This window comes from Miniopterus schreibersii (assembly GCF_964146895.1).
Source record: "Miniopterus schreibersii genome assembly, chromosome: 13".
Classification (NCBI taxonomy): domain Eukaryota; kingdom Metazoa; phylum Chordata; class Mammalia; order Chiroptera; family Miniopteridae; genus Miniopterus; species Miniopterus schreibersii.
In genome coordinates this window covers 17,214,562-17,237,865 of record NC_138113.1, presented here as the reverse complement: position 1 = coordinate 17,237,865, position 23,304 = coordinate 17,214,562, and the positions used below count along the sequence as shown (strand labels likewise).

General features: G+C 43.3%; 1 protein-coding gene across 5 annotated transcripts in view; it reads right to left on the bottom strand.

Moving 5' to 3' along the window:
* QPCT (glutaminyl-peptide cyclotransferase) overlaps positions 1–23,267 on the bottom strand; it is a 39,253-nt gene extending 15,986 nt beyond the window's left edge. Inside the window, exons 1-4 of one of the 5 annotated variants that reach the window (XM_081156583.1) lie at positions 23,127–23,247; positions 22,011–22,144; positions 9,136–9,256; positions 115–261 (exon numbers count right to left, since the gene is read on the bottom strand). In XM_081156583.1, the coding sequence (XP_081012709.1) occupies positions 115–189 (75 nt within the window). In that variant the 5' untranslated portion in view covers positions 190–261; positions 9,136–9,256; positions 22,011–22,144; positions 23,127–23,247. Of the gene's footprint in view, positions 1–114; positions 262–7,845; positions 8,049–9,135; positions 9,257–22,010 lie in introns of those variants that run through there. The other 4 variants (XM_081156582.1, XM_081156580.1, XM_081156581.1 and 1 more) reach the window with 4 other exon arrangements.
* Between the last annotated feature and the right edge of the window lie 37 nt (positions 23,268–23,304).

Genomic DNA, 23,304 nt, shown 5'->3' with positions numbered 1-23,304 from the left:
AATAAGATTAGAATACGGATCTGAATGTTAGATAAGTCCGAACTCTGGATATATTATCTCTCATGTGAAGGCAAAGTATTCAACAGCCTTTAGGTGTGTGTGCTGTGTTCTCACCTGGCGAGCAGCATAGCTTCCAGGGGATCCTGGGTATCGCTCTATCAGCAGCGGTCGTAAGTCATTTTGCCACATTTCAGAAATACTGGTGCCTTCTGCAACTTGCCGGAGAGACGACGAATTCAGAATGGCTGGCTGGTGATAATTCTGAGGATTAAACAACATTATTTAACCGGCTGTTGTTTCATAATAAGTTTAAGACTTACCCTGAGACATCTGCAATTGAAAAATATTGGCTTTGAATCTCAAAATTAGTCAAATCAAAAATTGGCCCCTTAAATCTATAAAGTTAAACTAATTCTTTTGGCAACTTATTTTAAAAACAGAATTAATATAGTGCTTTGAACCTGAAAATTAAATTTAACATTCATTTCCTGTGTAAGTTGTAATGACTTTTGGTAAATTGCTTTGTAAAACTGAGATTTTAAAATATCAATTATTGATCTCTTGTTCTTAAGAAAACCCAATATTTTTAAAACTACAGGCAACAAAAAAATATATTTTGTTAGCATAATTGCTTTTTAAAAGGCAGTGTGGTGTCACAGAAGAAGCACTGTCTTAGAGCCAGAGAAGCTGGATTCAAAGCTGCTGATGGCTCTTTATAGATTGTATGACCTTGGGCAGGTCGCCTAACTTCTCATTCCCCTCAAAAAACTAATAAAGGCATTTAAGCTAGATCTGCACTGTCCAATATGGGAGCCACTAGCCACGTGTGACTATTAAGCTCTTGAAATGCATTTAGTCAAACTGAGGTGTGCTTTAAGTATAATATACACACTAGATTTCAAAGATATAGTATGAAAAAATTATAAAATGTCTCATAATTTTTTGATATCTTGAGTTACATAAAATATATTATTAAAATTATTCTCACTGATTGCTTTTCACATTTTAAATTTCATATGTGCGTCTCATTATTTATTTCTGTTGAGCAGCTCAAACCTACATGATTGTTACAAGTCCTTTCGACCAGAGCTTGATGATTCTATAACCCACTAAATAGTACACATTTTACCTTCAGTTAAAATTATTTTCATATTCTATAAATGTTCACATTCTTAGGTACACTGATACATTAGTTAAGTGAAATTTAAACAGATAAGGAAACATTACATTCAAATTTGTATTTTGGATATTACTTTATACATGCTGCATTTTCTTTCCATATTAGTAGTGATGACTCATTTATTCATTACAAGCTTATCAGGCACTCAGGGACGGACTGTGCTACTCCTCCCCTCAGGGAAATGAGTGGTTTGATCAGATGATTTCTTCCTGAGGGGAACGATGAAGGTACAAGGATATTAAGTTCTTCGGAGAGCAAAACAGAAATTGGGGCAGCCTTGTCTCTCTGACAGTCCCTTCAGGGACCAGTGTTTGTTGAGTATGTCAAAGTAATCACATCGCTATTTCATTCCAGGTCAAATACCCCATGTGGCTGTTGAGAAACTATGGAATTAGAGAATACTTATTGCCTAATTACTTATATCATCTACATTTGGATATGTCTCAGCGTTACTCTGCGGCATCATCATTCAAAGGGCATGGGTTGTGGGTTCAAGCAAACCCTCTCAATTCAGGCCCCCACCACTTCCTAGCTGTAATTCTGGTGAGGCTGCTTAACCTCATTAAGGCTCAGTTTCCTCATCTGTATAATGGAGGTAATAATGCCTACTTCTTAGGGTAGTTATAATTGAGTGAGCGAATACATATAAACTGCCACAGTAAGTATTCAGTAAGTTTTAGTTCTATTACCTTGTATCAAACGCAAAAGGGGTAAGAGCCGGAAAGGCTATTTAGAATGATCTAGTTCAACCTCCTTAATTTATGTCAATGAAAACTGGGTTCATAGAAACCAGTTGATTGCCCCACACTTGTAGGAGAGTTAGGGGTAAGTCCGTGAAAAGGCCCCGGTTCCGTGGATTCCCATCCCGGGGCTAGTTCATCCCTGCCTCCCTCCCTCGGTTCTGCACTTCCCATTCACTCCCGACTCAGAATGTCGACGCTGTGCCTGAACATCTTAAGGTTTGTGTTTGTTTACTGCTAATACACTTTTAAATATATTTCCTTAATAACTTGATCACTGCAGCCTTTAAATTCCTTGGTACTTCCAGAATCAAAGTCCATCCATATTAACTCTCAAACAGCACTTTGAGAAGAAAGCCAAAGCTAAAAGACAAAACACTGGAAATGGGAAAAGAGAACATAAGAAAATGGAGGCAAGAAGCCAGAAGACTTCACGTGGTTAATTATTACTTAACTCGGCCAACCCAAGCTTGTCTGGTCTCTTCTGCTGGCTCACAAGCCCCAGGCAGGGCCACCCACCCCAGCTCACCATAGCTCAGTCACCCTGGCGTCCTTCCAGCCCCACAGCAGCATAAGGCTGGGGCCTTTGCACCTGCGGTGCCTTCTATCTTGAAGGCTTTTCCCTTTCCCTTCATCTGGCTAACTCCCGCTCACCTCAGGTGGTAGCTTAGAGGCCACTTCCCTGGGTCTGTACTTGTTCAGTGCTTGATTTCATACAAGGCCTCAGCTCCCTGGGGGCAAACTCTCTGATTTTCTGCTCTCCTCCTAGCTCCTACTGAGCACGCAATAAATATTGGGTGAATTCATCAAATAAGGAAGTGACAGGTGACTGTCTTTCTGAAACTCTCTTCCCTGACTGTGTTCACATAATAATAAAGTAAAATGGGCCTTTTGCCATCATAAATATTAAATCAGTTGAGTACACAAGCAATTATAAAGACAGAAGAGACAGGTGGCTACCTGCTGCACAGGGCCAGGAAATGGTGTAGTTCAATACCGGTGAGCTTTGTTCCCTTTGAATTTCTGATAGTCCCCGCGCGTGATGACTTAGAGTTGGGTTGGCCCAGGGCAGTCATTGTTTCAAAAGCTGTCTGAACAGTGACTCCTTTTCTAATGATTGACTATATGCCATCCCAGAGCCCACCTGGTCGCTGCGGGTGAGGCCATGTCCACAGCAAACGGAAATCAAGCTCGTGTTTTAAAGGGCGATTTACGGAAGTTTGCAAGAGTTCTTAAGGGATTTCACACAAAAAAGGGGAACAAGGCGAGTAACTCCCAGCATCTCTAGCTGTAACAAATAATGTGGGTGAAACATAGTTGACAAATACCACCCAAAACTTGCTTAATGGATGAATCAAGGTAAGCTCCACAAGCAGGCCCGTGGATGCTCCTGAAAGCAGAGATGTGCATGAATCGCTCCTCAGGAGCCTGGGCTCAACCATGTAATTAACATGCTTCAGAAAAGAGCCCTCCCTCCCTGGAAGGAAAGATGCCCCGATGAAATCACAGAGAGAAAAGCTTCCCGCCAGTGAAGGCTAGACATGGGAAACCACCACCCTCAGTTAATTACTAAAGCCTTCTATTCACTCAAGCCCTGTATGGAAAGGCATTTGACTTCTCCAACCTAAATGGCACCCATTCAATTTCTACGGAGACTCACTCTCTGAATTCAATAAATATAAAAATCTATGTGCAGATTAGAGGAAGGAAAAAGAGGGGAAACCTGGAGGGAAAGTGTGGGCTGGGCATGAGGAAACTAAATGAGGCAGAAATAGTGTTGAGCCAGTGATAAGTGCAAAGCCCAAAGTATTCTAGGTTCAGTTTAGTTAAAAGACACATAAACAATTTTCTATTGGTGCAGGACTTCTCAGAGGAATGAGTCTCTGTTACAGCCCCTGCCTTGTCTTTTCACCCAGGCAGGAAAGACAATAAGTCTGCTTTGGGTGACAAAAATCTTTCAGCTAAAAAAGTGTGAACCAGATATCCTGAAGGAACTCCTCCAGGCAAATCACATGGTGCCAGGCCAAAGAGGGTTTTAATTACATCATTTGTAGAGCAAGCCCAGCTTGCAGAGGGATTTGAGGTCCCAAATCATTGAATTAAACGGAGAGTGTTACAGAAGCTCAGGCAATTCAATTCCAGTTTCCATCCCATATGAGCGTCTCCCAACAGCACTCAGGATAACACCAGTGTCTACCCGCAAATTCAACTCAGCCAGCATTTATTGAATTCCTTCTGTGTGTGGGATGCCACTGACATTACACATGCAGTCTGGGAGAGTAGGGAACTGAATAAGACAGAGGTATGTCTCGTTTCAGTGCAATCAGGAATCTACCTAAAAGCAAAGCAGTGCAGGCTCTGAACAACTCAGGGTCAAATCCCAGCTCCCTGACTTACTAGCTGTGACTAGGACAAGTTTCCTTATCTGTAAAATCGATGTCATAGTACTTACCTTAGTAGAAGCTCAAAATGGGACACTTTGCCTTTTTCTCCTACTAACACCCATCCTACCACTGAGCTCCCTATCCCTGCCGTGAAATCCCTGTTGCTGTTTCCATAAGAATCATGGCAGGTAGAGGGGTGGATGGATGACTGAGACTTTTAGAGCCATGGAGAAGGGGAACCCTAAGGATTTTTAGAATACATGTAGCTCCAGAAGCAGAGGAATGTGAAATGCTGGGGAGAGCAGTAATAGCTTGCTAGAGCTGACTCTGAAGGAGGAGTCCTAGGTGAGGCCAACTCTCCTGTATATGGTTGCTCTGTTCAAAGAATCTGTCCCTCTACCCCCAATATGACTTGAACTTTATGCTTGAACTTCACTTTTGTTACAATAAAGAAAAATTCTACCATTAAAATACACTGGGCCCCAGCTTTATGATAGAGAAAGTTTGGAAACAATCTAAATATTCAGTAATAAAGGGATAGTTAAATTGTGGAATGATGATGATTTTGCAATCATCAAATGATGCTCTCAATAAATTTTATGGGCTCAAGGAAATACTGATACAATTAAGCAACACAGTAAGATATAAAACTGTATATGCAGCATAATCTTTAATATGAAATAAATATTCATGTATGTTTATTTTAAAAATGAACAGGTAATCTTTATTGAACATTTACTATATGACAGCCACTGTGCTAAGTGCTTTAAGTGAATAGCTCATTCAATTCTCATAAAACTTAAGAGATAGGTATGATTTTATTATCTCTATAAATACACACATTTACATACATACGTGTATGTCTGTGTATATGCGTATATATACATATGTACATATATATACAGGGTGGGGCAAAAGTAGGTTTACAGTTGTGAGTACCCAAAACAGACTTTATTTTTGTATTATTATTTATTGTATTATTTTCCATATTTTCTTTTTAGTGTACTTTTCTGTATTTTCTTAGTTTTCTAAAACCAGCATGTTAACTTTATAATTGGGAGACTTCAAGAGGAGCCATGCTTTTTAATGTGTTGGAGCTAATAGCTTCCTTTTTAAAAACATGTGAAGTCCTCGTAAGAGCCATCAGTCATTCACATCTAAGGGAGGAATGATTTAATGAGATTCCTTTTAACAGCTGGTTGACAAGGTTGTAGTAAAGGAATACGTTTGGAGATTGGAGAAGGCAGGATTCAGAAGAAGTAATTTTGTAATGTGAATCAGAATAATGACCTTTAAGCTCTATAAGGGAGATTAGAGGAAGGGAGAAACAGGGAGGGAGAGAAGAGAAGGTTCCTAAACAAACTACTAATTTCGGAATTCCATTTAGGGTCCATCCTGACCCAGAGAGGGGTAAGAAACCTCCTTGTCTGGCCCTCCAATCCTCCTCCACTAGCTGGACACTGTTCCCTAAACCATCAGCCAGGACTCTCGCCTTGGAGAAGAAAGTGGAAGACGAAAGGAGAGTTGAGGACTCTTCAATCGCTGTCGAGTTTCCTTATCTGTAAATTGGGGATAAATGTACCCTCTTCACAGGGGCACTGTGAGGTTCATAATATTGCTTCTATGGAGAAATTGCTTGCAGGTTTCAAATAACCAGATCACAATCTTCCAAACACAACCTTAAGCTAGGGTTGAACTGTTTTAATGTATCAGATGCATCTGGTAGAGGCACGCCTTTATTTCACAGCAAAGAAAATGGATTTCAAAATCAGTGCCTTACCACGCCTCACCTTTTGGCAGACCAGTGTGCCACGGCACACCTCACATGATTAAAATGTATGTGCCATAGAGAGCAGGAAGGCATGTGGTTTAGTGATGACCAATTCTTTTCCCAGACTGCAAACTGTACTGGCTGCCTGGAGGACTTTACGAAGGCTTACAGTAAAAAAAAGGGAGGGGACCTCTCAGGAATTGTCACAGCTGATTTTGTCATTTGTTCATTTGCGTGCACCATTTTCCCAGAGAGCATTCAGTTTCCCAAGACAACCGTGACTAGAAGTTTCTTGAAATAAATATAAAAGAGACCTGTGCTTTAAAAGCCGTTTCCCAAAAGTTAAATTCTCACACGTTTAAACATTGTAAGAATCCAGCACCTTCTGCCACCCACAAATGCAACCTGCTGACAAATGATCCCCTCAGCGCGCTTGGTTCAGACTGTTCCCATCTCACTATTCCCATGCACTCAGGTCATAACGACAGATCTGGTGTGGCTCCACACTCCGGTTTTTCATGCCCTCTTCCCAGTTTCTGGATTGGCCAGGAAGGTACTCGCCCTGAAGGCAAAGAGAGGATTTGGGTCTGTGCCTCAATGTTACACCTACTGACAAAGTTATTTTTCTTATAATGGAGTTACACTTTATTTTATTTTTTTCCACTGCTTTTCAGAGAGAGTGGAAGAGGTGGGGGGGGGGGGGTGCAGAGCTAGAGACAGAAGCATCACTGTGGGAGAAACACACATGGGTTGACTTCTGCAAGGAAGAGCCTGCAACCCAGCGCGTGGCCTTGACCGGAGCCCACCGAGCCCTGCGCCAGGCCCGCAGGCCCACCGCAGCCCTCCCTGAGCGGCCGTCCCGCATCCCGCAGGTCCCCGCGCTGATGGTCTCCATGCGCACATGGGGGCGTGTGTGCCCGGAATGTGCCCTCCTTTAGCCCAACCCAGGGAACTGAAGGGGCTTCCAGACGCACATGCAGGGGCCGGGGCCCCACGGGGCCTGCGGAGTCCAGCGCCGTGTCTCACGCGCCCGGGCACAGACAGGGGTTTGCAACATTTCAAAGGCCTGGTCGACAGCACCGTCAGCACTGACAGCCCCTTACTTCGCCGCTTTTCCTAGCGTCTTCACGAGCACCCCATTTTACTCCAGCACCATGAACATCGGTACAAGTCCCTGGCGACTTCACTACACAAGAAGGGAAGCGGTGGCGCGCCCGCTTGCTCCGCACGGGGGGCGCCTGCGAGGCGCGCACCGCAGCTAGAGTCCCTGCTCGGACGGCCGCGCTCGGCTCTCGTAAGACAGAAAGAAAATATCTGACAATAACGCGCGTCTCCCGTTAAGCTCCTCGGTTCAGAGCTGCTCCGCTTAGACATCTAAAACGGGCGAACAGTAACACACGTCTGTCCAGACGCTGCGTGGAAATTTCAGCGACTCCAGGGCGTCCTGGAGCGTGGGCGCACCCCTGGGCGGCCGGCACCCCGGCGACCTGGAGCCTGGGACCCCGGCCCCGCGGGGCCCGCGCGCTCTCGCCTCCCTGCGGGTCGCCGCCCGCGAGACACGCTGCCCGCGCCCGTCCGTCCCCGCATCCCACCCGGCCGAGGGGAGGCCGTGACATCACGCGCCCCCGCGGCTTCCCGAGGCCGGCGAGGCGCCGTGGCGAGGGCGCGGAGCCCCGACTCCCTCCCTGCCCGGACGGGGCTCGCGGGGCCCCCGATTCCAGCACCCCGCGAACGCCGCCCAGGCACAACCGCGCAGCTGCAGCCCCTCACCTTCTCCTGCGTCCAGGCGGCGCCGCCCCCGCCGGTGCCCGGGGCTGCCAGGGGCAGGGCGCTCAGCAGCAGCAGGTGGAGCGCGCCCAGGGCGCGCGGGCCCCCGCCGCCCGCCATCTCTCCCGCTGCCGGCCGCCGGTTCCGGGGCCGCCGGCGGTCACGAGCCCGAGAACGCGCGCCGGTCTCCCTTCCCTCCTCCACCCCGGTCTGCTGCGCCCGCCCGCCGCCGCCTCCCGGCCGCCCCCCCGCCGCGCCGCGCAGGCCGAGCCGCGGCCCTGCCCCCAGCCCCGCCCCCTCCCTCCCGCCCTAGCAACCCCGGGCTCCTCCGGACGCGAGGTTCCGAACCCAAGGGGACGGGGCTGGCTCCTCCGGACGCGAGGTTCCGAACCCAAGGGGACAGGCTGGCTCTTCTGGACGCGAGGTTCCGAACCCAAGGGGACAGGCTGGCTCTTCTGGACGCGAGGTTCCGAACCCAAGGGGACGGGGCTGGCTCTTCTGGACGCGAGGTTCCGAACCCAAGGGGACGGGGCTGGCTCCTCCGGACGCGAGGTTCCGAACCCAAGGGGACAGGCTGGCTCTTCTGGACGCGAGGTTCCGAACCCAAGGGGACGGGGCTGGCTCCTCCGGACGCGAGGTTCCGAACCCAAGGGGACAGGCTGGCTCTTCTGGACGCGAGGTTCCGAACCCAAGGGGACAGGCTGGCTCTTCTGGACGCGAGGTTCCGAACCCAAGGGGACGGGGCTGGCTCTTCTGGACGCGAGGTTCCGAACCCAAGGGGACGGGGCTGGCTCCTCCGGACGCGAGGTTCCGAACCCAAGGGGACGGGGCTGGCTCCTCCGGACGCGAGGTTCCGAACCCAAGGGGACAGGCTGGCTCTCCTGGAAGGCACAGCTTCTGAACCCAAGGGGACAGGGCTGGCTCCTTGCTCCTCTTGGAGACGACCAAGGGAAGGAAGGAAGAGACGTGGAAGAGGCATTTTGACGACCTCCAGGGCCCTGCCGGGCGTGGGAAGGGGCCCGAGGCTCGGCCAGACCCTGCGCGTCAGGAAGCGTTTCCCCGCGGGAGTGGCGCTCCCCAGCCTCCCCGACCGGCACGGTCCCGGTGCGTCTCCACGCGCCCTCGCCGTGTTCACAGGCCCGTGCGTAGGCGCCAGCCCCGCTCCGCAGGCGTGAAGCTGAGATTCCCCGCCCCTGCACGAACCCTCAAACAGCCCATCGCGCCTTCTCTCTTATTTCTAATAGTTACCTTGCCAAACCGAGACGTACGGTTGAAGTAATTGCCTGAAATTACCTAAAATGTTCATAGTGGTTCTTCTGGAAGTCATCTTCTCCAGTGGGTCCCCTCGAAAGGAAGAGCGAAGTACAACTGAATTTACTTTGTGGCATCAAAGATCACTGTGATCAAGATAATCCTAGAAAAAATAAAACAATACAGGTATCTCAGCCTCGTTTGTCAGTTCCTGTCCTATGTCGTCAGGACAACTGCTTCACTGCCCTCTTTTTCTTTCACAGTGAGAATCAGGGTGTGGCCTATCCTGACTCACCCCCCGGTAACATATAGATCCCAAAAAATCAGAACAGGACACTGAAGCAGACCAGTTTCCCAGAGAGCAAAGGCCTGAAGGTCATGGAGTCAGCCAGGAGGCTGACTTGGACTGTTTTCTGGGTTTGGCTGTTAGAATGGGGTTAGCGAGAGAGAGGGCTGGCCTGGGAAGACAGGGTTCTGCCCTCGTCTGGAGCTAGTGGGGAAGACGGGATGTAAGCACCTATTTTCCTGAAGTTCAGGATTACTAACCCTATACATGTTGGAGAGTTTTGTGTGACCCTTTGACCCTTCAGGCTTAAACAAAATTAAATAGCTTGTTTATTGCATTCACAGACAGTTCTTCTGATCATTGGACTTCAGAACTTTCTATAGATACAATACTCAGAACAAAACCACTATCACACGTCCCAGGACATTTCCTCTCTTGTTGCTTAGACCAACCTTGAAATAGTAGCTTTACTGAGTGTCTGGGTAACAAACAGCCTAATTGTTTTTCTTACCCTATTACCTTTTTATCTTTCTACAATACGATTCCTATGTTTTTTTTTAAAAAGGGGAGGTGGAAATAGCAGAGCTATATGAAATAAAATGTTAAAGATAATATGCTAAGCATAAGCAATTCGAAATAATAAATAAGGAAATGCTCGAGTTAAAATGTTGACACATAATTTGATGATTTCCATTCCTGAGGGTTCTCCAAGTTTGGTTATATTTAAGTCAATAAGATGCTGTTGCAGTTTGGGATCTACAGGAAGCAGACTCTGAGACAGAGTTTAGTATTCAGGATGTGTATTAGGGAGTGCCCCTGGGACAAACCCCTAAGGGAGGGAGGGGGAGGAACAGGACCTGGCAGAGACCAAATTTAGCAGGGAAGTGGGCACCTCTCCACAGCCTCATACGACCCCACAGGGAGCCCAGGAGCTGAAATCTCCTGTCAGAGTTGTCCCCGGGTGAGCCATAATGGCTGGGGCTTTATACCCCCACTTGTATGGGGTGACTTCCTGCAAGCAGCTCTCTGCAGCCAAAGGACTTGACAGCTAGAGGCTGTCTGCCAAGAGCACTCTAAGGGCAGGAGCAGAGTCCTTCCCTGAAGGGAGATCTGAGCAGGGCATTCCTGTACCTCCTACAAATCTAAAACATTTTGCATAAGAAGCTGACGTTAGTCAATTGTGTTTTACACATGTGGGCTTTCCTGACAACTTTCTGTAAATCTACAAATCCAACACAACTCTCTCTTTATGTCTCTCTGCCTTCTTTATCCATCTTTTCTTGTGCCTACATACTAAATGTCTTCCTCCCCTTTCCTTCACTCATTCTTTTCTCCCCTCCTTTATCCTGAACACTCTCAGAAACTCCTTATATCTACTGTTTTTAAAATACCTGCTATTTTTTCACTACTGCAACTATTCCTTTCTTCAGACTCTCCCTGTAGATGATTACCCATGACCATTACATGTAATTAAACAATTCCAAGCCCTGTGTTTCATCATGGAAGAAAAATTTTTCTATATTCAGTGATTAGCCCTAGTCACAAGTGGAGCCATTATCATCTTTATTATAGTAAAGATTCTATCATGTGATTTGAAGCACATTAAGGACCCAACTGCTAAAACAGATCTTCCCCATGCAGTTGCCATGGCACGGTTTTCATACACCTGGTCTCACCTGCAAAGTGACACCATTGGACTAAAGCAATAATGACCAGAAATTTCTGTTAAAGCAGCAGTTCTCAAAATGTGATCCATGGACCCCCCAGGGATTCCCCAAGACCCTTTTAGATGTCTGCAAGGTCAACTCAATTTTTATAATAATACCAAAGCAAGATTTGCTTTTTCTCACTGTATTAAGTTTGCTCTGGTGTTGCAAAAGCAGTGATGGGTAAAGCTCTGGCACATTAGCATTTATCAAGACAGGACACAAAACTGTACTATTAAAAAAACCAAAACTGCTCTTGTAGTCATTATATTCTTCATTGCCATGCATGGCAGAAGGGGAGGGAGGGAGGGGAAGGGGGGGAGAAACAGAGTGAAAAAAGAAAAGAGCCAGTCTCACTTAAGAGTATCATTGGTGAAGCAATAAAAATTGTGGTTATTATTAAATTTCAACCCTTCAGTACATTACAAGTCTCTTTTAACAGCTTTATTTGAGATATAATTAAAATACATACAACCTCATGGGTTTTAACGTGTTTCCCCCCAATGAAACTGCCACCACAATCAAGAAAATGAACATATCCATTTTGCATCCATGGGTTATTTAAATTGTGTTTTTTAGTTTCCAAATAGTTAAGGATTTCCCTGATATCTTTTTGTTATTGATTTAAAATTTAATTCTATCATTGTCAGAGAACAAACTTGGAATAAATGAATCCTATAAAATTTTTTGAGAATTGTTTTATAGCCCAGAATGGGATCCAGCTTGATAAATATTCCTTCCGTACATGAAAATAATGTGTATTCTATTGGACAGAATGCTCTATAAACGTCATTTAGGTCAAGGTACTCAGTAATGTTCCCCAAATCCTCCATACAATAACTGATTTCCTGTCTACTTGTTCTATTGATTACTATGAGAGTGGTGTTAAAATCTCTGACTATAATTGTGGATTTGCTTATTTCTTTTGGTTCTATTAATTTTTATGTAATGTATTTCTAAGCCTTCTTATTAAGTACATAAATGTTTAGGATTGGATTTCCTTTGGTCAATTTGATCTCTTTATCATTATGAAATAAACATCTTTATACTTGGTAATATTCTTTGATCTGAAATCTACATTTTTTTCTAGTATTAATATAGCCACTCATTCTTTTGATTAGCATTAGCAAGGTATAATTTCTTCCACCCTTTTTACTTTTTAACTATTTTCTTATATACTTATAAAGTAAGTTTCATGCAGGCAGCATATGAAACTTAGGTCTTGCTTTTTTATCCAACTGGACAATTTCTGGCTATTAAATGGGGTGTTTACATTATTTACATTTAATGTGATTACTGATATGGTCAAATTTAAATGTACCAGTCTGCTATTTGTTCTCTATTTGTTCAATCTGTTCTTTGTTCATTGTTACCATTTTCTCTTATTTATCTTGGATTAATTGTTTTTTTATTATTCCATTGTATCTTCTTTGTGAGCTTGTCAGCTATATCTCTGTTATATTGTTAGTGGTTGTTTTAGGATTTATAGTACACATCTTTCATGTATCACTGTCTACCATCAAGAATTATTACATCACTTAACGCATCGTACAAGAACCTTACAATAGCATACTTCTATTTCCTCTCTTAAGTCTTTGTACTACTGTTGTCAGATAATTTACTTCTAAATATGTTACTAACCCCACAAGATATCATCTTCACATTAAACAATTATTTTTCAAAGAGGTTGTTAAAAAAAGATTTTTTTAAAAAGTCTTTTTCATTTATCTACATATTTATTATTTCTGGTACTCTCCCTTTTTTGTGTAGATTTATAGTCTATCCGGTATTATTTTATTATTTTCCTTCTGCCTAAAGAATGTCCTTTAACATTTTTTGCAGTGCAAATAAGGTGGCAATTTCTGTATGCTGGAAAAAAATGTTATCTTTCCTTTTTTTTTTTTTTTGGAAAGATACTTCCTCTGAGTGTATAATTCGATGCTTATAGATTCTTTTCTTTCTGTACTTTAAAGATGTTGCTTTGTTTCTGATAAGAAATTGACTGTCATCCTAATCTTTGTCCCTCTGCATATAATGTGCCTCAGTCTGTCTTAAGATTTTTCTCTTTATCACAGTTTTTTAAGCAATTTAACTCTGACATGCTTTGGTGGATTTTTTTCTTTCACATTCTTGTCCTTGGGGTTCATAAAGTTTCTTGGATCAGTGGGTTTTAAGTTTTCATCAGATTTAGAAAAAATTTAGCCGAAATTTCTTCAAGTATTTAACCTCCCCGCCCCCACCTTTGGGGACTCCAGTTATATACAAATTAGTTCTTTGACGTTTTCCTACAGTTCATCAGTGCTCTATTTTTTCTACTTTTTCTTTTTCTATTTTATTTGTCTAGTTTGTATTTCTGTGTCTTCAAGCTCACTAATCACTTCTTTTGCAGTGCCTAATCTGTTGTTAATTCCATCCAGGGTACTTTTTGTCCCAGACATTGCTTTTTGCCTTCTCTAGATGCTTTATTTGGATTTTCTTTACACCATCCAGGTCTCTTCTTAACATGCTCAACCTTTCCTCTACCTTTTGAATATATGGAATATAATTATGACAACTGTTTTACTATTCTTATCTAATTTCTCATGTGTCATTTCTGTGTCTGTTTCTTTTTGTTTTCCTGTGTGTGTGTTTCTATTGATTGATTTTTCTACTGATTATGGGTTGTATGTTCCTACTTCTTTGCATGCCTGGTAATTTTTTTATTAGATATCAGATGTTGTGAATTTTACTTTTTTGGATGCTAGGCAGCCTTGCTAGTCCCTCAAATAGTCTTGATCTTTTTTCTGAGACACAGTTGAGTTGGAAATCATTTGATCCTTTGGAGGCTTGCTTCTAAATTGTGTTAGGCTGAAGCAGAGCAGCCTGTAATCTGGTGTAATTTGACCCCCACTGAAGCAATACTCTCTGGGGATTCTACTTTTTGCCCCTTGTATTTTGAAATTTTTGCACTCTGACTGGTGGAAACACCAAATATTTCTGACCCTGTCTGTTCTCTGGGGTTTGTTATGTCTGCTCCTTTCAGTAGTTTACTCCTCTGCCTTGGGTAGTTTCCTCACATGCATATGCAGGTCTATCCTCAGCTGAAGATTTATGGAGAAACCTTTACTGACCTCTGAAGCCCTCTCTTCAGGAAGCTTGTTCTCTCTCCTCCCACATTCTGTCCTGCAAATTATAGCCACTTGACCTTCCCGTGTTCTCAAGTCTATCATTTTATCTCACAGAGACCCCCTGGCTTTGTTTGGATTCCTCCTGCCTCCAGAGCATCCTGAAAAGTCTCTCAATACAGCAATATGGGGAAAGTGTCCCGCTCATGTCGTTTGTTTTCCTTCTTTCATTACTTTCCTGTAATGCCTGTTTTCCAATAGCTGAACATCGTTTGTTTTGTTTTTTTAAGATGGGATGATAAATCCAGTCTGTTACTACACCTTGACTGGAAACAGAAGTTGAGAGTATGAATCTCTTAATATTCTGCATAACAAACTGGAAGATACAAATAAAGTACTTCTGCTACATACTGAAGGGCAACTGTCTCAATGAAAAGCACTTCAGTGGTTTGGAGATGCCTAGTGAGCTATCTGCTTTTCTCATAAAATTCTACTCTGCTTGGAAGAATAATTGACGTAACCTGTGGTTATTCAGACTTGTGTATTTGGCAGACATTCTTTGAAAATGAATAAAGTGTGACTATGCCTTCAAGGATAATAACTGACAGTACTTATAGCCAATGATAAAATCTGGATCTTTAAAGTGAAAATTGGAATTTTAGAAAGCTTGTACCTGCTACCATAAGCTTGACAGTTTCCTGATTTAAAATGTAATTTTAGAAATACCATATAGCCTGGCCAGATGTGGCTCAGTGGTTGAGCATTGACCTGGGATCCAGGAGATGGTGGTTCAGTTTCCGGTCAGGGCACATGCCTGGGTTGCAGGCTCAATCCCCAGAGGGAGGCATGCAGGGGGCAGCTGATCGATGATGACTCTCTCATCACTGATGTTTCTATCTCTCTCTCTCCTGTTCCCTTCATCTCTCTGAAATCAACAAAGATATATTTTTAAAAAATTTTTTTAATAAAAAATGCCATACAATGAAATGTTCAACATCTGGAATATCTGCATAACTCTGTGAACTGATATTTTCCAAATGCTCTATGTCCAATCACAAAGATCCATTCAAAGTATAAGAGAGAACAATCATTTTAAAGTCATGGAGTAAAAATATTTATTTGTATGATTTCAGATTCCACATTGCAGCTATATATTTTTTTATGACATTCCCATTTGTCATCTTTTGGTTTAATAATGAAGAAAATTATCCACAAATATTTGAAGAGGCATTAAAATATTCCTTCCTTTTCCTACTGCATGTTAGTGTGAAGCCAAATTTTCTTCATCTACTTCAACCAAAATAACATACTACAGCAGATTGAATGCATAAAGAAGTCCAATTGTTTTCTAATAACTCAGACATTAAAAAACTTTTTATGTTCAAAATGCTAATCCTGTTACAAAATTCTTTTTGTTTTAGAAAACAGTGATTTTTTCATAAGCAGGTGTTATTTAACATATAATGCTTTCGTTATTTTTAAATAAATCCATAACCAAATATTTATAAAATGTCTGTTTCCATTTTCAATACTATATATACACATATATTTTAATCCTCACTCAAGGATATTTTTTTCCATTTGCTTTTCAGAGAGAGCGGAAGGGAAAGAGAGAGAGAGGGACATCGATGTAAGAGAGACACATTCATTGGTTGCCTCCTGCTCGCCCACCAATCAGGGCCGGGGATTGAGCTTGCAACCGAGGTACATGCCCTTGGCCGGAATCGAACCCAGGATCCTTCAGTCTGTAGGCCAACGCTCTAACCACTGATCAAACTGGTTAGGGCTCAACAATAAATATTAATAGACACAATCCACATTAAACAAAAGCTATTTGTGGTCCTCAATAATTGTTACTAATGTAAAGAAGTCCTGAGACCAAAACATTTGAGAACTGCTGTGTTAAACTACTTTACCTAGGAGAGATAGATAATACATTAAGCCAACGGAATCATCTATAAAGTTGTTGCTTTTGTTTTTAAATAATGACTGGGTGCCACCCCTGGAGGTTCTGATAAAATGAATCTGGTGTGTGGCCTTGGTATCAGGTTTCTTTAAAATTCCCCAGGTGATTCTAGCAGGGCTGAGAATCACTGCATTAATTATACTCTGAGAAAGACATTAGCAAAAACCACATAATAGATTAATGATAACATTAATGATCATGATGTATAGTAGTTATTTTGTCAGGCCCTGAGGGGAACGGTAAAAAAACATCAGTAAAGTGGGCCAACCCTAGGCAAATTATGGAGCAGGCAGTTCAGATACAAACCTCCCAACTTTCCCCTCACTTTTTGCCTCTGCAGAAGCCTGAAACTGAAATACCTTGCCTTTTGTTTCTTTCACAGCCATAGAGAATATGAAGAGGCCCACATTATTATCCCCGCCCAAATCCATCCACCACTGCTTTCAATAATGGAATGAAAAATTAAAATGTTTGCCAAAAAAAAAAGTTTGCTTCTGTAATACAGAGTCAGACTTTTGCTGTTCCCAAGAAATCTCAGGAATCCAGATTTCCTGTAAATCTTCCCAGCTCCTTTCACCACAGATCAGAGGTCAAGTCAAGGTGGCAATAACAGTTAGGAAAACACCTCCTTTCCCCTGGTTTTCTGGCCCTCTCCTCCCCCAGCCCTTTAGGATAACAGTTCACTCTCCTCTGAATGAAGGGGAGAACATTCCTCCTGAACCCTGCCCGATTCTTTTTCCCAACACTAATCCTGCCCCCAAGCAAAATTCCTTTCACTCCTTTACTGTGTCCTGATATGTTTGTTTTTTAACCCTCTCCTGAAGATATTTTTTCCATTGCTTTTCAGAGAGAGTGGAAGGGAGAGAAAGGGAGAGAGAAACATCAATGTGAGAGAGACACATGGATTTGCTGCCTCCTGCACGGGCCCAGACCAGGGCCAGGGATTGAGCCTGCGACCGAGGTACGTGCACTTGGCTAGTGGGCCCTTCAGTGGGAGGGCCAATGCTCTAACCACTAAGCAAAACTGCCTAGGACGTGTGTCATGATCTTTTAAAATCAATTTTTCTCTGTGGGCTCTAAACACCAAAAGGCTTCAAAATCCAAAGAGATGAACTGTAATTCACTCAAAGAGATGAAAATAGAGATAATCAAAGGGGGAAACCAAAGAGAAATCTCATCTTACAACTCGCAGAAGAGACAGCTCCGATCTACACAACACCAAAACTGACTGTAATGTGAAGTTTCAGTCAGTTGATTGTTAGGAAGAGTAGATATACACATAGTGTATGTATCTAAATTTATAGATACACTTTGACTTTTTATTTAAAAATTTCTGTCTATAGCAAACCTATTGTCTTACAGGATCAAGTAAATAACAAGGCACCGATTTCTCTAACACACTGATGATAAGTGGAAGACAAAAGGCTGTTAAGAACTTGTTTCCATTCAAAGTTACTGGCTAAATTTTTATGGTGTAAGTTAAAAATATGATCAAGGATGTTAGGTGTGTCAATAATATGTTTTTAAAGAACCTCTAATTCTATACATTAGTGTGATGAAATATATTATTATTATTTTCATTGTTAATAAGCAGGGAAGTTAAGTAACCTGCCCAGGGGCATGCAAAGCCAATTCAGCTGCAGCCAGTGTACTTTTACTCTAACCTACAGGTTTTTCCAGTTTCAAAGGAGAAAATTTCAGCAACTAGTAAAATCTAATTTTTACTATGCTAAGGTAGACTTATGCTGAATGTAAAAACAGACACCTATGAAATTATTTCATTTCCAAGTTTTAAGCAGAATACTCTTTTTTTATTGCTTTCTCTCCTTTCATCAGATGTCTAATACTATATCTATTAGAAAGGAATAGGTGAATTTTTCAAAAAGATTAAGCACTAAAATGTAAATTAATGTAATTTAAAGTCAAAACTGAGGCACTCTGTTGTCTTTTGTTCTGGGGTCATTTATGAATTTTCCAATATATTCTCTTTATCTATGTTTTAATGATATGAAGTTGGGAGGTTTTCTACTCATCAGGCTACACAGACTGTAATCGGGCTTAACCGTAAAAGTACTCTTTCTCTCAATGGTGTAATCTTGAAGCAGTATTAATTGTGATTGTTAATTAGGCCCTTTCTGACTTTTCATGAAAGAACAATTGTTCCAAGAGTAATTTTCAAGTCATACCAAAAGAGATGCTTGTTTTTAAGATTCAGGTTAGGTGCAGCAGTTTCAAATAAAAGAGGAAGGAGGGCTCTAAAATCTCTTTCTACAGGATTCAAAAATAGAATGTTAAGAAAGCAAATAAAAATGACACAAATTCACAGAAAATAGCAACAGTCATATAAAAATAAAAAGTTGACTCTGCCATGCATAGTTATTAATAGTAAGTTGCAATATAATACCATAACCCAAATTCTGCCTTAAACCACATGTTCCTATATATATATATTTATTTTTGCTTAAAATTAGGATGAATTTATGCTGTTTGTTTTATTTATATATCTGAAAACATTAGCAAAGTATTTCAAGTGTTGCCCTGGCCGGTTTGGCTCAGTGATTAGAGCGTCGGCCCACAGACTGAAAAGTCCTGGGTTCGATTCCGACCAAGGGTACATATCTTGGTTGCAGGCTCGATCCCCAGCCCCTGTAGGGGCATGTGCGGGAGGCAACCAATCAATGTGTCTCCCTCACATGGATGTTTCTCTCTCTCTCTCTCCCTCCCTTCCACTCTGTCTGAAAAGCAACGGAAAAAATATCCTCAGGTGAGGATTAAAAAAAAAAAAGTATTTCAAATGTTTTAGTATTTCTAAGACAGTACCAATTGTGGTCATAAAAAATCCTTTCAACCCAATGGTTTATATATACTCCATTGTCCGGACTATAATAAGCTAAATGGACTAGTCCACCTTCAATTTTAATGTTTGAAAAAGCAGTTCATCACCACCAGACCAAGAGTGTACCTAAATTTCCCTTACAAAGAAGCTAAATTACTCGGCATACAATTTTAGTAAACTTAATCCCCTTCTGTCACTGGCAAAACCTTGACCTGAAAAAAAATACATTATGATTATTCAAAGTAGTGCCTGACAGAAATATAAAGAATATCTGACTCATCGTAATATGTAATAGTACAGCCTAACCAATGACAGGTACACAATCATCTTCCGTTGGCCCTGCTGCCTTCTTTAATTACTGTCCTCTTGCCCTTTGCTTCCATTTTCATGTCGTTAATACCATTAGTTCCCAAATGCCAGTTCCATACTAATGCCTGTCCAGGACTATGCTTTCTCCGTCTGTTACAAAATGAGAAAACTAAGAAAAAAAATGTTTTGTTAATAAGGTAACTGTATTTAATCAAAAAGCTGATCTTTATTCTTATATTCTTCCTTCACATTGGATGTTACATTTTAAAAATTACACAACAGTTTTTAAATTAACTTAATAAATCATGAGTTTTGTTTATTGTCTTGCTCAGTTGTTCAGTTGTGGTAAATGCACATAAAATTTATCATCTTAACCATTTTAAGAGTATAGTTTAATGGCATTAAATATATTGACATTGGTGTACAACCATCACCATCATCCATATCCAGAACTCTTTTCATCTGGCAAAACTGAAACTCTACACCCATTAAATAATGACTCCCCATTCTCTTCTCCCTCCAGCCCTTGGCAGCTGCCATTCTATGTTCCATCTCTCTGTATTTGACTATCTAGGTACCTCATTAAGTGGAATCATACAGTATTTGTCTTTTTGTGACAGGCATATTTCAATTAGCATAATATCCTCAAGATTCATTCACGTTGTAGTATGTATCAGAATTTTCTTCCTTTTTAAGATTAAATAATATTCCATTTTGCTTATCTATTCATCTATTGATGGACACTTGGGTGGCTTATGCTGCTGTGAACATGGGTGTATAAATATATTTTTAAGACCCTGCTTTCAATTCTTTTGGATATGTACCCAAAAGTGTAACTGCTGAATCATATAATTCTATTTTTAATTTTTGAGGAACTGCTATACTGTTTTCCATAGCAGCTGCACCATTTTATATTCCTATCAACAGTGCATAAGGGTTCCAACTTTTCCACATTCCTGTCGACACTTGTTATTTTCTGTTTTTTGATAGTAACTATTCTGATGGGTATGAGGTCGTATCTTGCTGCAGTCTCCCATTTTTAAAAAATGTATTTGGCCTTGAAATCTGAAAATCTGAGAACTACCACATGGTTATGGAGGGAGAACAGGTGACCCAAGTATGGGTCACGGAGCAAGAGAGACCAAAAAGAAGAGAGGGGAATTCCTTGTCTGGGGATTTTAACTTTTCAAGATTTTGTGTGCTTGCAGTGGCTCCACCCTCCTAGACAATCCATTGTTCCCCAGGCTAGACTAACAGACAAGCACCTTCCCTATGTCACCCCTGACTTCACTACACATGGACCCATCTCTCCCTTTGTTCAATCCCTTCCCCCAGTGATGTGCAGGGAATGGACCGGTGGTTCCTTGAGGAGTGTGAAACTAGTTTCCTGGTGAAGCTACCCTGATGACCATGCTTATAATGTCTAGCCTCCCCTTTGCTCTCTTTCCCTTATCAATATTAACTCACTAACTACAATGGTAACACTTTGATGTGAAAAGGAATTCATCCTATGGCCAAAGGGATTGTTTCTTTTAAACTCTTGGTTATTGTTTTAAATTTCCCTCCATAGAGTCAAGCTTAGTAACTTTTCTTTATGCTCCCAGGGCAGGAGAAATGGAGGCCTAGAAAGCTCTAATACTTTAATGTGAGTAATAATAGCTAACATTTATTGAGCATTCACTGTGTGAATTTTTGAAAGTGCTTCCCATGTGTTATCTCATTTAGTCCTTATAGAACCCATGGGGTATCATCTAAGTTAACTGATGATGAGACTGAAGTAGAGAGACTAACTTGCCTATGGTCACACAGCTTGTTCAACAGTAGAATCATGATGTACACCCCCGTAGACTACCTTTAATGCCCATTACATGTGTAGTGCATTACAATGTTGTTGTTTTTCCATTTAATTCTCTCCCTGAAATTCACAGGTAAGGAAATTGATTCTTAGTGAGATTAAGTAGCAAGCAGCTACTAAATGGTAGAGTCTAGGTTAGATTCTGTCTTCAAAGTCCCATCCCTCAACCCTCCTTCCCTTCCAATTGCCTTTTCAGGGCTGGTACAGGTTCCAGACTCTAAATGGGGGAGCCCACTTCTCTAACTCCTGGGCTCTGGTCAGTGCTGGTGTGAAAGTTAATTTTAGGACTGGTTCCCTATCCAGGTCTGTAGCACCTACTTGTTCTTTTTCTCAGTTAGCTTTTCAAATATACTGAAATCAGTTTATGGTATTTAAAATAAAATAAAAAAAGATTTTTCATTAATATTCAGTTAAAATGAGATCCAGAAGCACATGTATGCACCACCTTCTCTTTGTTGGAGAAACACATTTTGCAACCACAAGGATAAACAGGAATTATAGGGGAGGGGGAAGATCTTTTTTTTTTTTTATTGCCGATTACCTGAATTTTAACTTTTAGGACGCCAAATGAAATATGCCATAACCTCTCCCTTTAGGTACCAGATTTTTCTAATCCTCCTTTGAGTGGAACCATCCTTAACACACCTCTCTTTGGTTATACTTTATGTTATAAATATATCTGCACATCTATTTTAGACACATAAATATATCTGCAAATACACTTATATCTGCAAGTAAATATTTGCTGATGTAATTATAACCTAGTATATAACCAAATGGTAAATCCTATAAAGCCAAATATAAGTGCAAATAAAGAAAAGGGGGGTGTTACGTGGAATCCTCACGCACACGTACGCGAATCCGTCGGCCTCTGCAGAGCAGCAGCTCGATGCCTTTGGGAAAGTTCCCTCCAGGAGGAGCAACACCTGCCCCTTTAAGGACCGCGGGGCAATGGACGTCGCGGAGCCGCCGCGGCGAGGCCCGGGATCCTGCGGGGCGCGGGGCGCGGGTCGGGGGTGGACGAGGCGTCCGCCGGGAAGGGGCGGGAAGAAAAGCGCGCAGTTAGGTGAGGGCCGTCTTTAAAAAAGAAGGTAAACTTAAGCGAGCTTACTTTCAATTTCACGGGGAAAGGCAGGCAGCGCGAGGCGAGGTTTCAGGCACCGGCGGCCGAGCGAGGGGGAGCGGGCCGACGCCCGGGGCGCCCGCAGACGCCCCCGCCCCCGGGAGAGCGCCGGGAGCGCCTCGGGAAGCGGCGCCGGAGCCGCGCAGACACCTGCCCGTCTCTGACAGAAGTGACTTCAGAAGTCCCACGTCTTCACTTAACTCCCGAGCGGTGACTGAGTGAGGACTCGGTGCACAGAGCAGGCACCCACCTCACTCTCCTCTCTGTTCCCCAAAACGCCCCTAGGCCTCGGCCTGGGCTCGGGAGGGGTGCCGCCTGCAGCCAGCGCTCGTCTCAGCGCCGTCCACTCGAGCACTTTTGGGGTAACGTCCTGACCTGAGCAGGAGTGGGGCGCTTCTGGGACAATGGCTGTCAGCGGCGCGGGCTCCCCGCCCCCGAAACATCTGCAACTCGACGCAGAGCGTTTCCCGCGCGGCCCCTCGCCGCCGCGACTCCACGCGGGTGGCAGCCGAGCGCGGGGTGCGCGGCTGCACGTCGCGGGGGACACGCTGGCACTGGAAGATGGGCAAGTGGGAAACGACGCGCGCTGGAGGGGGACTCCTCGGCTCGCTCTGCCCAGGTGAGAAAGCCCGCGCTCTGCCACGCAGGGAGAGCGGGGAGCAGGGAGGACAGATCTCGGGGTGCAGACTGCTCTCCGCTGTGCACCCCTTCCAAGTCGTCACCTCCTGCCGCCCCCGCCTCCTTCAGAGCGGACAAAAGAGAAAGAGGCAGCTGGGTGGCAATGATGGGTCGCCGGCGCCGTGGGTAACTGGTTTCAAGGCACGGTCGCCCCGCTCCCCCGCGCTCACCGAGAGCCGCGACCGCCGAGGGTGCAGCGCGACGCCGAAGGAACCCAGGGCTCCGGCTGCCCCGGTGCCGCGCGAGGACCGTGAGCGACGCCCACGCGCGGCGACTCCGGCTCCCGCCGCCGGGGAACTACAGCTCCCGGCAGGCCCCGCGCGGGCCGCGCGCCCCCGCCCCCCGCGC